General features: G+C 40.2%; 2 protein-coding genes across 2 annotated transcripts; one reads left to right on the forward strand and one right to left on the reverse strand.

Moving 5' to 3' along the window:
• Positions 1–715: 715 nt before the first annotated feature.
• Positions 716–2,742, reverse strand: mpc1 (mitochondrial pyruvate carrier 1). The gene is made up of 3 exons (XM_061067851.1): positions 2,554–2,742; positions 1,021–1,117; positions 716–852 (listed from the first exon to the last, which is right to left on the reverse strand). Exons 1-3 carry the CDS (start codon positions 2,626–2,628, stop codon positions 716–718), a joined length of 309 nt encoding a protein of 102 aa, XP_060923834.1. The 5' UTR covers positions 2,629–2,742.
• A 2,168-nt stretch (positions 2,743–4,910) lies between these two features.
• Positions 4,911–13,606, forward strand: ddx21 (DEAD (Asp-Glu-Ala-Asp) box helicase 21). Its single transcript, XM_061067697.1, has 16 exons — positions 4,911–5,053; positions 5,995–6,210; positions 6,339–6,464; positions 6,811–6,883; positions 7,319–7,497; positions 7,626–7,743; positions 8,222–8,407; positions 8,538–8,683; positions 8,995–9,144; positions 9,573–9,734; positions 10,081–10,200; positions 10,441–10,514; positions 10,666–10,825; positions 11,619–11,753; positions 12,299–12,343; positions 12,466–13,606. Exons 1-16 carry the CDS (start codon positions 4,970–4,972, stop codon positions 12,730–12,732), a joined length of 2,241 nt encoding a protein of 746 aa, XP_060923680.1. The 5' UTR covers positions 4,911–4,969; the 3' UTR covers positions 12,733–13,606.
• The last annotated feature ends 342 nt before the right edge of the window (positions 13,607–13,948 follow it).

Below are 13,948 nucleotides of genomic sequence, written 5' to 3' on the forward strand. Positions count from 1 at the left end.
ACCAGGTTAAAAAAAACTGGCCATTGAATATTTGCTGCCACAAATGACAGAGAACATACAAGACATAAATAAGGTGACGTGAGACAAACTTTGTTTAAACACACAAGTTACACATTAAAGTAAACAGTATAAGAAGTAGCCTGATCAGCCACCTGTACACGATCATAGACATTTGCAGACAAGTCAGGTGGCATAATAAATAACAGGATGGGAATTTTCTGTAGTCAACTTATTAAAGACTGTAGACTAGAAGCACTATGCTAATGAAGTGTTTGGTTCAACAGAACCCTTTTTGTGTCTCAGCCTGGGGTAAACAGGGTTTTGTGGACTCAAACACTTCCCCCACCCCTCCGTCGGCATAGTGGTGGGTAGATAATGTGTGAAATTTCCTATTTCTGAGAATTGTCCCTTTTAAAGATGCTGCACCTGGCAGAGCCGGGCATATGGTGGCATAATCTAGCAGTCAAAGTACACCATAATACTGGTCTGCTATACAAGCTGCCATAACAATATAAACAAAAAAATATTTGCAGTATCTGCAATGTATTGGCAAATATTGCTCAAAAAGAACGAACTGAATAAAACATGGTCCAAGCATCCCTTCTTTAGCACATGACAGTAAAGTAACCAGGGATGAAAAAATGTGTTTAGACATCCTCTTCATTATGAATCCCCTTGTCCACAAAGACAAAAAAACATTGGACTGGAGAGTGACTTACTTGTGTCTCATGAGACGAGCGCCCTGGATTAGCTGTGCAGACTCATTGGTCAAATGGCAAGCAAAGAGCAGCCAGTTGCGTGGCTGCACCTTGTAGGCAAACCTCATGAAGAGCAGTGAGTAACAGGACAGAGCTGAGAGGGGGGGAAACACAAAAGACATTTATTAAATCAAATTTGTAGCTAAAATCAAATCCTGGACACTTCTTACCCCTTCTTAAATATGTAAAACACAGGTGTGGGTATTTTGTGCCATGCAGTTGTACTGTTGTGTTTATCTGTATATCTGTCTGTGTCTCTTACCGAATGTCATCCTTCCACTGATAATCTCAGGGCTCTTCTTCATATCTGCTATGGCGGCTATGGGAAGACCCCAGTTTGCGATAGGACCCCAGAAATGCTGAATTCAAACACACACATGGACAAATTATATTACTAACATTCATCGTATACTTGTTGTACAGCAGAACAGAATTACAGGACAATGAAGTTGTGAACTCTCAACAGTTACATCCACAATGTGAATTTAAAATGTGAGAGAAAAGATAAGAAGGAAAGATTTGAAAATTGTACACATAAACACACATGCACTCATATTGAAAGGTATGACTACAAAGTCAAAATAAGTAGGTTGACAGATAAACCAGTGGAAAAACACATACTCTTTACTGACAGACAGATGGAAAGACACAAAGGATGAGTGCTTACCGTGCTGTTTAATGTTGTTTATTAATCCAGGGTCACATAGAAGAGAAAAGGAAAAACACATAAGTCATACTGAATGATCTAGGACACAGAACAGCTAATGCCACTTTAAACAGACATTTATGTGCGTATAAACAATGCAAAAAGCATGTGTGTTTAAGTTTAAATGTTATGTAAACAATATTTCTTATTTTCCTGATTGAAATTCTTTATATTTATTTGTATTTTTATAGCGCTGTGGTTATATATATGTTTTAACTATTGAATATAAGTCAATGACATTTCTTGTCACAAGGGTTTGACAACATCCTTGCAATCAATCCAAATTCTTTCAATATATCCATGTATGCTGCTCGATATATCTGTCATGAAATATTTTCTATTCCCTTATATCGGCACTGGTCCATATTTATTGGGCAACAACTAGCTTAACATTGATAAGACAACCGGATACACATGATGACAAAAACACAACACCAATACAGTCTGGTGTTGTCAGGAAGCCAGAGTTGACGCTGGGTGCCTTACCAGCATCATCATAAAGAGCCTCTGAGGCTCACCCACAGGTTAAGTGCATTTGTTTGACTTTCAAACTGTATTTTATGTAAACAGAGACGACCTCTTGCGTCACTCAGAGTTTTGGCTTAAATCTGTTGCAGGGACACACATCACCAGAGCACACATACACATTAACCCACCACCTCGACATGGTCCGAGTTAATGGGAACTGATTCTCTGCTTGCTCACACCCAGTTCAACACTGTTATTAAAACTTAACCTAGTATGACTTGTACATGTTGTTTCTAGACAAACTGAGCCAATGTCCCCTTTAGTGTTGTTTAGCATTAAAGCATAAAAACTACTTCATCCACATGTCGATGTTCTGTATCCAAACTGGAGTGACAGGTTCTCTCCGTGCTCCACTTCGAACACAAGTGTCCTGACAGAGAAAATCCTTCAACACAGCAGACAGAAACACGGGAATGCGTGGAACTGGCGACAGAGTTTAAAGTATCAGCCTGGTTGTTAAATATTACCAAAAGTTACCAGAAGCTAGCAGCTCATGTAGCCACCAGGCTAACGAGCGTTAGCATGCACGTCAAGCGGTGCTAACACATACACGTCTCATACAAACCTCATCAAATAATCCCTGAAGTCTTTGCTCTTCATGTAGTCCAAAGACTTCTTAACGATAACACCGGCCATGGCTGCACGCTGTGTTGTGGTGTGTTTCAGCCGAGAGAGGAGCAGCGTCTGCCTGAAGGACGACGACTGGAGACTCAAATCAGAGGACGACCGGTCAAATTTTCAGCAACAACACTGCGCTTTACGACACTGCCGTAAAGACTTGACGCAGAACATAGATATGACGCAGACGCTCCGGTCGCCTGATATATATTTTTTTTTAATATAAACCTACTACAACCATGGACAGAAATAAATCGTATACTTTACGCATTAAAAAATAGGAAATATAATGTTAGGAGTCAGCATAACTGAACGATTAATATGTGTATATTATTGAAATATATTTATCTTATCCTTTGTTTACTATTTTATTTATTTTCTTCCCCTGAACACCTGAAATGTTTCTTGTTTCTTGCCTATGTGTAATGAATAGTAGTAATAATAATAATAAAAAATATTAAATCATAATAACTTATAGAAAGGCCGTGAATCACATTTCTCTAAAAGCCTCTATTGTCATACCTGTCAAGTCACATGGGGTCATTTCTGATTGTTTCTGTCGCCTGATAAGCTCAGACAGGATAATACTAACACAGAGATAAGACCAGGGTTATACAATGACTGTAATGATAATCTGCCGAAGACAGAAAGCTGCTGTGATGTGCTGTAGATAATACAAGACAAATACCCTCTAACTGTTCTCATTTACTACAAAGCACAAAGATTACCTGGCAGCTCAACACCCATGAAGGCCACTGAAATGTCCACTGTGAATTGAAAATATGTGATAAAAAGGATAAGAAGTAAAGATACGAAAAGGAAACACTTAAACACATATGCACTTATATGACTATAAGGTCAAAATAAGAAGGTAGACAGATCAACTAGTAGGCAAACACATACTCTATACTGACAGAAAGATGGAAAGACACAAAGAATGAGTGCTTATCATGCTGTTGAATGTTTAAAAAAAATCAACTGAAGTCTACTGAAATTGTTATGATTACATTTTCAAGTTCAAATATAAATTTAGAACAAAACCTAAAAATTTCTCAGCTTTTTTGTTCAGCGTATGGTTTTATAAGGTGCCATGCTGTTTGGGCTGAACATTATAAGTGTTTCCTGTCTGGGAACATTTTTGGCCAGTCTTCACAACTTCTAAGGGCAGTCTAAGAGTTGACACTTGGTTTTCAGCTTCTGGTTAGAATCTAGTTTAGTTTGGAGTTAAGGGTCATGGTTAGGGGAGATTAACAGAGCTTGTTTCCTTTGAGAGGACAGCGTTCCATCCTCCCCTTAACATGCTCTCTGCCCTAAATGGACCAGGGGCTATTTGCACCCTCAAAAAAGCTATAACCTCTATATAACCTACAATGTATGACTAGTCTTTGCTTGTTTCTTATTATGTATTTAAATATTGCCATGTGTATTTAGGGCCTGAGCACTGACATCAACGGTCAGATGAGGCCCTATTGAAATTGTAAAAATTATTATTATTGTTATTATTATTCAGGCAAATGAATTGGCTTTTTGAGGGCTTTACCTTGCTCAAATTCTTACCAAAATTTGCAGAAAGTTAGAAAGTGGTGAAAATTTACGTATTCTGGGGGATACGTGTTCACATTGACCGGTCTTCACAAAAATCAATATACAGGTGTATCATGACAAGACAAACAAAAAAGTGTTGGGTGCAATTAGAAAAACACAACAGGAAGCCTGCTATTTTGCATTTAGTGGCCATTTTGGCCATATTCCACATTTTTACTTTGATGTACTTGTACCAGGGCTTTCATCGGATCAACTTCAAATTGAGATGAGTGTCCTCACAACAAGATGGAGATTAAAAGCTATTCACAGATCGATTTTTCGTCACACGGTGTGACGTCAAAGTTTGATTACATGCCAATAAAACACGATGTTCTGTAACGCGAACATACATGGACCATGAATCCTTTGATGCTGAGCCATAAACAAGCAAACTCCACTCCTGCAGTGACAGTGGTCAAAGATCAAAGGATCTTTTTGCCTTGTTATTATTATTATTTTTAGAAAATATAACATATTTGTACCCTTGTTTATTTGAACCTCATTGATATTTCTATCACACTCGTATTGTAATCCTAACAAGAAACAGCTTGTCTTTTAGTTATTCTGTGAAGTATAGACACAGCGGTTCCTGGACAGATTTACAGTCTGTGCTACAGTTGAAAGTATTTGCTCTTCTCGTCACTGTCTACCGCTTCTATTTCTATGTCTATTGCGCGCACACGCCCGCTAGGGCCGCCCTGCGCGTTCCTTTCCATCCGCGCGTCCGTGGAGTCGCCAGTGTGTCTGCTTTGAGGGGAAACATCGAGGAAGAAAAATGCCGTCTAAGATCGTATTTGACACCGAGGATCTGGTCCAGGAGGCGGAGATGGACACCGTCAGCGAGGCGAAAGCCCTGAAGGTGAGATCAGAGGCTCCGAACACCGAGAAACACCGAGAGATCCACGTCGCTCCCGGCGGCTCCCTGTTTGACAACATGTGGCCGAACGTGCTAACCAGGAAGCTAGGCCGCCCGGCTAGCTTACTGTTAGCAGACAAACATAACAATGTGTTGTGTGGTGTGAAACGCTGCTGCCATCGTGTAGTTAAAGCGAGGGGCTGTGAACCAGTGCTGTTGAGATGCTAGCACCATGTTAAGACCATCTATGCTAGGGTCTGGCTAGCGGTGAGTCACATGTTCCTTCCACGTGTTACCGAAAAAGCATGGACGCCTTTAAAACACCACATGCACGTGTTTGTGTCTGGGCTGGTTTGCGCATGCGCGTCGATCAGCTGGGCTCGTCAGCTGCATTGTTTAAATTATCATAACTGTAACAGCTACTATTGATTCACGTTATTCTGCGACACTGATGTTTCCATGACTCCGGGATCCACTCACAATAAGATCGGGTTGCATTGTTGTGTGGAACTGCTCTTTCCACGACTTTACTTCTGATACTCTTATTTTGATATTATTGATAACTTTTACCACTATTTTATTAACATTAAAAGTTATGATAACTAGTCAACACTGACAGAAAGTTTATATCGGTTGATGCAACAGTTCGAAGAATCTTAAGTTGGATTGGGATAACAACAACAAGGCCCATCAGGGAGCGCGTAGAGATTTTAGAACGGGAGAGATAGCCACTTTCTCTGTTACCAAACTAACCATTAAAGTAGTCCAGTATATAGTAAAATAACTTTGACATTACATGAGGAATAATTTGACCTTTTATTAGAATGACGTCATCTTAGTTTTTATAAAATTCAATGCAGTGTCATACGTGGAAAACAGATATTTGAAGTACAAGGGTTGAGTAGCAGCACAGTATTTGATATATCGTTTCTGTAAAAATAAAGATCAAGAACAAGAAGTTGAAGAAGAAGCAGCAGACGGAGGAGCAGGAGGAGCCAGACTGTGAACCTCCAGCACCAAAGAAGAAAAAGAAAAAAGACAAGCTGGCAGGACACGAAGTGAACGGCAATGATGAGGTCACAGACCTTAACGACAACATTAACGGTATTGAAACACCAAAGAAGAAGAAGACTAAGACGAACACTGAAGGAGACACAGAGGTCAGTGCTTTATTATTTTTACATTTTGAATTACACATTGGATGATCTTTGTGATTCCCGACGGAAAATCAATTCATTAATATGAATATAAATACACATTCTCTGGTTATACTCTCTCTCCACTCCAGAAAAAGATGAAGCAAAAGAAAGCAACCGTAGAGGCAGCAACCAATGGACATTCCACCCTGAACACCCCTGTTCAGACCCCGTTACCATCGGGTGAAGAGTCAGCCAGTGACAACGAGAAAGATACGGTAGGACTGAAATGATTCAAGAAATGTGTGAAACAGAATTAGACTGATATTCTGAGAAGACTAGAGATTCATGGAATTGTCTAAAGGTGTGGGTTCTCTTCACGAGAAGCGGCTAAATTGAGAAACAAATCTCTTACATGTTAATTGCAAACCAACTAATTTTGGGTCCACTAAAGGTTCACTAAAATTATTCCACTTGATTAAATTAGCTTGTAAGGGCCATTCAACTTTAACCTGGATATTTTTGCTGTCTTTACGTTATTATTGTTTTATTTTTTATGAATGCACGTTGGAGTCGGCTGTAGAGAGAAAACACTTGCATGGCTGATTGTATTTATATGTTTAGGAAACACAAGAGCAGAAGGAAGGGGCCTTTTCCAACTTCAAGATCTCCGACTTCACCATCAATAAACTGAAAGGTAAGCATCATATTTACATCATCATTCATTTTTAACCACTTAAACTGGAGAGCAGAGGTGTATTCCATGAGTTGGCGTTTTAGTCTCCATAGTCGACCCGAACACACTCTCAGATAGCCCAACCAATGTGACTGAATCTGACCCAACCCTGAATATAATTTCAAATTTTTTTTCTGAAACCGATCCCTTCTAGACTTGTCAGGACCCAACAAGTTGGGACCACACTCTACCTCACACTTAGTATGTTGATTTGAAATATGTGGATCACTGATATTGACTCAAAGTTGTCCATAGATTGAGAGACACAACTGTTTTTGTACTGAAACTGTTCCGTGGAGAGTTAACAATGGGCTTTGGAGCTGAGTTAAAAAATGACCATCTCCCTGTTCTCTAATGCCACTTTCTTCCCCTCCTCCATCTCTCTCTCTGTCTCAGCTCGGGGAGTCACCTACCTGTTTGACATTCAGGTGAAGACATTTAATCCAGTGTTTGATGGAGAAGATGTAATCGCTCAAGCTCGAACAGGAACAGGAAAGACTTTCTCCTTTGCCATCCCCTTGGTGGAGAAGATCCAGAGGGATTCATTGCCGCCAACCAGAGGCCGAGCTCCCAAGGTACAAACACACACAGAATCACACTCACTCACGCACACTTGGCACTGAAGACTAGCATCATTGTCAGTCTCAGCAGCAGTTTCCATGGTGTTTATTTAAGACTGAGTTTCCTCTCTGTGTGTCTGTAGGTCCTGGTGTTGACTCCAACCAGAGAGTTAGCAATCCAGGTTGCTAGGGACTTCAAAGACGTCGCCAACAAACTGTCCATCACTTGTTTCTACGGCGGCAGCTCATACAACCCACAGAGTAAGTCTCATGCTAAAACTTTTATTTTTCATAGAAGTGCTCATCATTAGTCTTCACATTCATATTAGAGGCTTTTGAGTTAACAGGGCTAAGCGGAAACAGGAGTTAGTAAAGTCAACTGATATATATTTTTTTATACCTTGGTGCTGGAGGCATTATGTTCTGGGGTTGATCGTACGTCTGCCCGTACAACCCCCCCATTCCTGTGCACACGATATCTCCAGAAATCCTCAAATTTGGTACAAACATTCACTGAGACTCGAGGATGACCTGAATACATCTTATAGACACACATTTTCAACAGCATACTTGTAAAATGAACAGTTCATCAATAATAACATTTATTAATAAATCTTTTAAAATAATAATCAAAGATGCTTTTTCTTAACAGAGAAAGCAAATATCAAAACATTGAAAATACACACCATAATTACACTTACTATGTATTGACTTTCTCTATTCCTCTTCCGTCGTCTAGTTGATGCCATCCGTAATGGTATAGATATTTTGGTTGGAACCCCCGGCCGTATCAAAGACCATCTCCAGAACAGCAAGCTTGACCTGTCAAAGGTGAAGCATGTCATTCTGGATGAAGTCGACCAGATGTTGGACATGGGATTTGCAGAACAGGTTGAAGAAATTTTGGCTACATCATATGAGAAAGGTAAAGTAAATCTGTGTGTGATGGTTTGTGAAATAAATTTGGAAGAATAGATTCTCAGATTATCTTAGATACAAAATGTTTCCCCCCCCCACATAACAACATTGGTGTGTTTTTGTGTGTGTGTCATCAGACGGCGAAGCCAATCCCCAGACGCTGCTGTTTTCAGCCACCTGCCCTGCCTGGGTCTACCAAGTGGCCAAGAAATACATGAGACCAGAATGCAAACATGTTGACCTGATCGGCAAGAAAACTCAGAAAGCTGCAACAACTGTGGAGGTAAGTCTGCATGTGTTTGTAAAAAGGGCTACGGGATGTGATGGGGGCATTGGATATGTGATGGATTTAAAAAGCATTGCAGAATTTTTAGCTCCAAGGCTTTGATTTCTTATAGTTGCCTGTAAGCAGGTGCGATTAAAGTATTTGAGGCAGTAAAATAAGTTCACATTTATCTCCCTCGGGAAAGCACAAGTTAATTTGCAATAAAACTACTGTATTTATCATGGACATCAGTGGACTAGATGGAGTTAGTCTGCCAGCGGGATAAATGAAAATGTCTTTCTTTCTCTCTTTCCTCATTTCGTTCGAAGCATCTGGCCATCGCCTGTCACTGGTCCCAGCGCGCAGCCGTGATCGGTGATGTCATCCAGGTTTACAGTGGCAGACACGGCCGAAGCATCGTGTTCACTGAGACAAAGAAAGAAGCCAATGAACTCTCCATGAACGCATCAATCAAACAAGTACATATACACTCCTACCTATACATACACACATTGGGCTGGGTGTGATACCAACGTTTTAGAGACCCACATGAAAAGACGCCATGGAATATCTAAGGCTAAAAAATACACAGAAACTATTTTATGGCCCATAATGCCCACCCCTAATTCATGACATTTTATGTATAGCCACAGTGCCGATTTATTACACCTTTACACAGTTAAGTGTGATATGTCATGTAACACAGTAACCAGTTTTGTTAGATTTGCGAGTTAAGAAGCATTCATTTGTAAGCTATAGTTTTTCTGTTGTTATCTTCAAATATTGTTTAAGAGAGTTTCTTATTTTCCCTCTGATACAGTCCAGTAGAAATGGAAAGCAGTAGCTACAATGAAGCAAGAAAATTCTCTCTTTCATGTCTCATTTTATTTTTGTTTTATATTTTTAGAGTACACAGACCCTCCATGGTGATATTCCTCAGAAACAGAGAGAGATTACCCTGAAGGGCTTCAGGAATGGGACCTTCGAGGTCCTGGTTGCCACCAATGTTGCAGCTCGTGGATTAGATATCCCTGAAATCGACCTGGTGGTCCAGTGCTCTCCACCCAAGGTGAGACATGTTGCCAGTATTTAACCAGATTGTATGACTGTTGCCATTGATTAGTGGTTAGATAAGTGAATATGCACTGATTTCTAAGGTTTAGATTCTACTCAAATTGGTAAATACATTTAAAACTGAGCATTTGTATGCTTTCTGATTTTGTTGAATATAATATGAAAACATTGGCAGTGCACTTAAGCACACTGATTGATTTCATTTTGAGTATTAAGAATTTCCTCTTTGTGGATATGTGTTTACTGCACACTACCTTACGCTTTCGGTGAATACAAAAATCATAAATGCCTGTTGCATTTCCTTTCTCTGAAAATATTGCTGTCTCTGTGGTTGTTGTCAGGATGTGGAGTCATACATCCATCGTTCAGGACGTACAGGCCGAGCAGGCAGGGCTGGAGTCTGCATCTGTTTCTACCAGAGGAAAGAGGAAGACCAGCTGCGCTATGTAGAAAACAAAGCGGTAAATGTCCTTTTGTATTCGGTCAACCAAAATAAAATAAATCTTTTAGTCACATCTCTGCTACACATGGTATGGAAAATGGACAAAGATGTAGAGAAAGAATGAAACTATCAATAATCCATCAAATAGTGTGTGAAAACAAAAGATTTTATGAACCAGGAAACTAAGTTCAGACATTCTGACTACATCAATTGTCTCTGTATTGACTATTAAACTGCATTTCATTTTGTGACCATCCAGGGTATCACATTCAGACGAGTTGGCGTTCCTACTTCAAATGATATCATCAAGTCATCAAGCAAGGACGCTGTCAAGTGAGGAGCATGGCTTAGTGTCTACGTAGACTTTAGACTGTGGCTCCTCAAAGCCTCTTTCCCACTGAAATCTTTATCATGATACTGTCCAGTGTGAAACCTATTTCCTTATGGCGCAGAATTAAGTGTCAGATTCCTTCATTGTGTCCAGGTTTTTGGACTCAGTTCCGGTCACAGCTATTGGATACTTCAGAGCTTCAGCTGAGAAGCTGATCGAGGAGAAGGGAGCCGTCGATGCACTCGCTGCTGCCCTTGCCCACATCTCTGGAGCCACAAGTCTGGAGCAGAGGTCACTGCTGAACTCTGATACTGTAAGTCATATACACACACATAAAGTGTATGCAACAATAAAACTGTTCACACCACAGTATAATAGCACCATTGCTCACCCTCACACACAGCTGGTAGATAGAATTATGTATGCTCATGTCAGGCTGTACTGTTTCTCACTACTATAGACTTGTTTTTATAAAGTAGGACGACATGACATGACAGTGTCTCGATCGCCACCTCGAGTGGCTGCGGTTTAAGTAATAAATCCCACCTCCTCTGTTAGATGGGACATGGACCAAACCAAAATTCAAAGTACATGTCAAGTGGATTTATCTCAAAGATAGTTTCTTCATTTTACATTTTCTTATCACACTGGTTTATGTTAAAATGTATCTTTGAACTTTGTTTTTTATTAGTTATTTGATGCTTTATACATGGGGTGAAATATCAGGATTGACAGCCACAACTTACTCAAGATTGGTCTAGAATGTGTATTGATGAGACCATCACCTGATAACTACTGCACAGCCTCGGCCTCCAAATGCCCAAGATGACAGTGTTCTTACCCAGGATATTATAGCTTCATTTCTGAACAGTGGGAGGAAGTGAAGAAGCATTATTCATATTTATTTACGGTCTCTGATCACAACACTGCAGCTGTGCTACCCTGCTATCCGTGCAGGTAGGGCAAACAAACAAATAATAGAATGATCCAAAAAGTCAGAACGTTGTGCTTATCAGCTTAATATTTGGACTCTATTAATTTGTTTTGCATTAGTTGATGTATAACCCCACTTCCACCTAATTTATTATTCCTTTTAATATTTCCAGGGTTTCACCACCATGCAGATGGTGTGTTCTCAGGAGATGCATAATCTGGGTTACGCTTGGAGAAGCATCAAAGAACAACTTGGCGAAGACTTTGAGAACCACATTCAAAGAATGTGCTTCCTTAAAGGCAAAACGGTATGTACTCCAACAAAAATGTACCTATGTGTAAAAGTACTTGTTTGAACAATTAACATGTGACACATTCTATTTGCAGTTTTGCATTACATTGCGTGGCATTGAGTGTGTTCATATAAGAGCTTTCAACAAAAGATACCTTTCACTGCATGAGCAGGCTTTGGAGGAATCTTTGCACCAGGCAGAGAATATTTTATGTTTTGTCTACAGTTTTAAATGAAGAGTATTGATTATTTGAATTTGGTTCAAATGGTCCAATGAATGTTTTTTTTAATGGCCATATTAGTGCCTTGCCAAAAAAAAGGCCTCCAGTTCCATAAAAAGATAATTATGCAGTGAGAAACCCACTGGTAATTTATATTGCAAAGACTGTACTTTTCAGTTTATAAGTAAATTCAGCAACTCTGGATACACAATAAAATATCGTCTGTTGGCAAAGTACTAAAGTACCTCTCTGTAGAGCACAGCATGTACAGAGACTGACCTCTTTGAAAGGCAGAAGAACCGAAAAACTCACCATCTCACCCATATTGTGTTTCCAACAGGGAGTTTGTTTCGATATCCCAGCTGACAAAGTCAAGATTATGACGGTGAGGACGACAGTGAAAATTCCCATCTGTTCACACGAGCGGTGGTCTGAATTCTCCAACGTAAAATTTAAATATTCTAGTTTAAGTCAAAATCATTTACACCCTGCTCCCTTTCTCAACAGGAGGGCTGGAAGGATGGTCGCCGTTGGCAACTTTCCGCCGCCGAGGAGCTCCCAGATCTGGAGGAGAAGCAGCACAATAACCACGGCGACAGAGGCTTTGGCAATGGTAACCGTGGCGACAGAAGAGGAGGAGGAGGATTCCGAGGCGGAAGGGGACGTAGTTTCGGGGGAGGTGGCGGCCGCAGCAACGGATTCAGGAGCGGTGGCGGCGTCGGTGCCGGCAGAGGAGTACACAAACGCAACTTCAGCGAAGCGTTTGATTACTGAAGCACCAACCTGGGGACTGATTAGACTGACTGTCGCTCCCTGGGCTGGCAGTGGTTTTTATTGGCTGACAGTGGTGAGGTGTGATGTGTGGCCAGTGGAAATCTCCCATCAGGACAAAAGAAGAAATATAAACTCTCAAGTATACAAAAGTTTATCAAACATTAAATTACATGTTATCTAGGGAATAGGGTTTGTTTCCAAGTTGCCACATCCAACGAGTTTAAGATCAGAAACTGTGTACAGTGTACACAGTACCACTGGAAGCCATTTTGTAAAGCCTGATGTGTTTCTTTGAGCTGATACATTAGATGAAACTCATGCAATGACATTTTCTTAACTGGTGTCCCTACATTCATACAATAGCACGTAACTCCCTTGCTATGTGTTGAATAGCACAGGAAGAAATACACAGGTGAATCAAACCTGTATTCATAATTTGGCATCATTGACGACCTGAATTGAAAGTTTAAATGTCATCCATTGAGTTCTAGGTAAAGTGTCACTCTTCCATTTTTTTTATTTTGTTATATTGGGTGTTTGGGGAACAGCAGCGGCAATCGCACTCGGGTCTTTGCCTGAAATGGCAGATGCATCATCCTGATGCAACACTTTTAATCATGACAACTTGATGGCTCCGATTGTGCAATATCCGACTCTGTCATGTGGGGGGCGTGTGTGTTTCGACCCTGCAATCTGAAAAAGTGATTAAATGGGTTTTGACCTTTACAGGTGTGCAGCCTCACCCTCAGCTGAAACCTCTCTGCCCAATAATATCTTGGATGATTGCTTTGCAATTGCCTCTATTTAATATCTGTGTCTACTGCTTCCATTCATTTGAATGAAATGACTTCTTCATTAAAAAAAGGTCAACTCAGGTTGTCTTGTGTTGTTTTTGTAAGGGGTGTGAAATGAATACTAATGTTTTATGGTGTAAGTTTTGGTAATACTGTTGTAGGGAACCTCACACTGCTGCCCTTTAAGAAGATGCAGTGAATGAATGGATCACTAACAATGTGTTATGTCATCTAAGTGGGGAGTTGGGACTGCCTCTACACTATATTGAGAAGAAAATACTGCATAGAACACAAATTCTGAAGTATAATTAATTGTAAGGCCTTTGAAAAGATAAATGACACCACACAGTTCATCCTCCTTTTATAAACCTCACTAAATCCCACTTGCCCCCCTGGTGTGTTTGTGTATATAGACATCAAAC

The sequence above is a fragment of the Limanda limanda genome, chromosome 3 (genome assembly GCF_963576545.1).
Source record: "Limanda limanda chromosome 3, fLimLim1.1, whole genome shotgun sequence".
In the NCBI taxonomy this organism is placed as follows: domain Eukaryota; kingdom Metazoa; phylum Chordata; class Actinopteri; order Pleuronectiformes; family Pleuronectidae; genus Limanda; species Limanda limanda.

Coding starts and splice junctions, on each gene's coding strand:
- mpc1 (XM_061067851.1), bottom strand. CDS start 2,628: ATGGCCGGTGTTATCGTTAAGAAGTCTTTGGACTACATGAAGAGCAAA. Junction 1,118..2,553: donor GGGATTATTTGATGAGGTTT/GTATGAGACGTG, acceptor GTTTGAATTCAG/CATTTCTGGGGTCCTATCGC. Junction 853..1,020: donor CAGTGGAAGGATGACATTCG/GTAAGAGACACA, acceptor CCCCCCTCTCAG/CTCTGTCCTGTTACTCACTG.
- ddx21 (XM_061067697.1), top strand. CDS start 4,970: ATGCCGTCTAAGATCGTATTTGACACCGAGGATCTGGTCCAGGAGGCG. Junction 6,211..6,338: donor ACACTGAAGGAGACACAGAG/GTCAGTGCTTTA, acceptor TCTCCACTCCAG/AAAAAGATGAAGCAAAAGAA. Junction 9,145..9,572: donor TGAACGCATCAATCAAACAA/GTACATATACAC, acceptor TTATATTTTTAG/AGTACACAGACCCTCCATGG.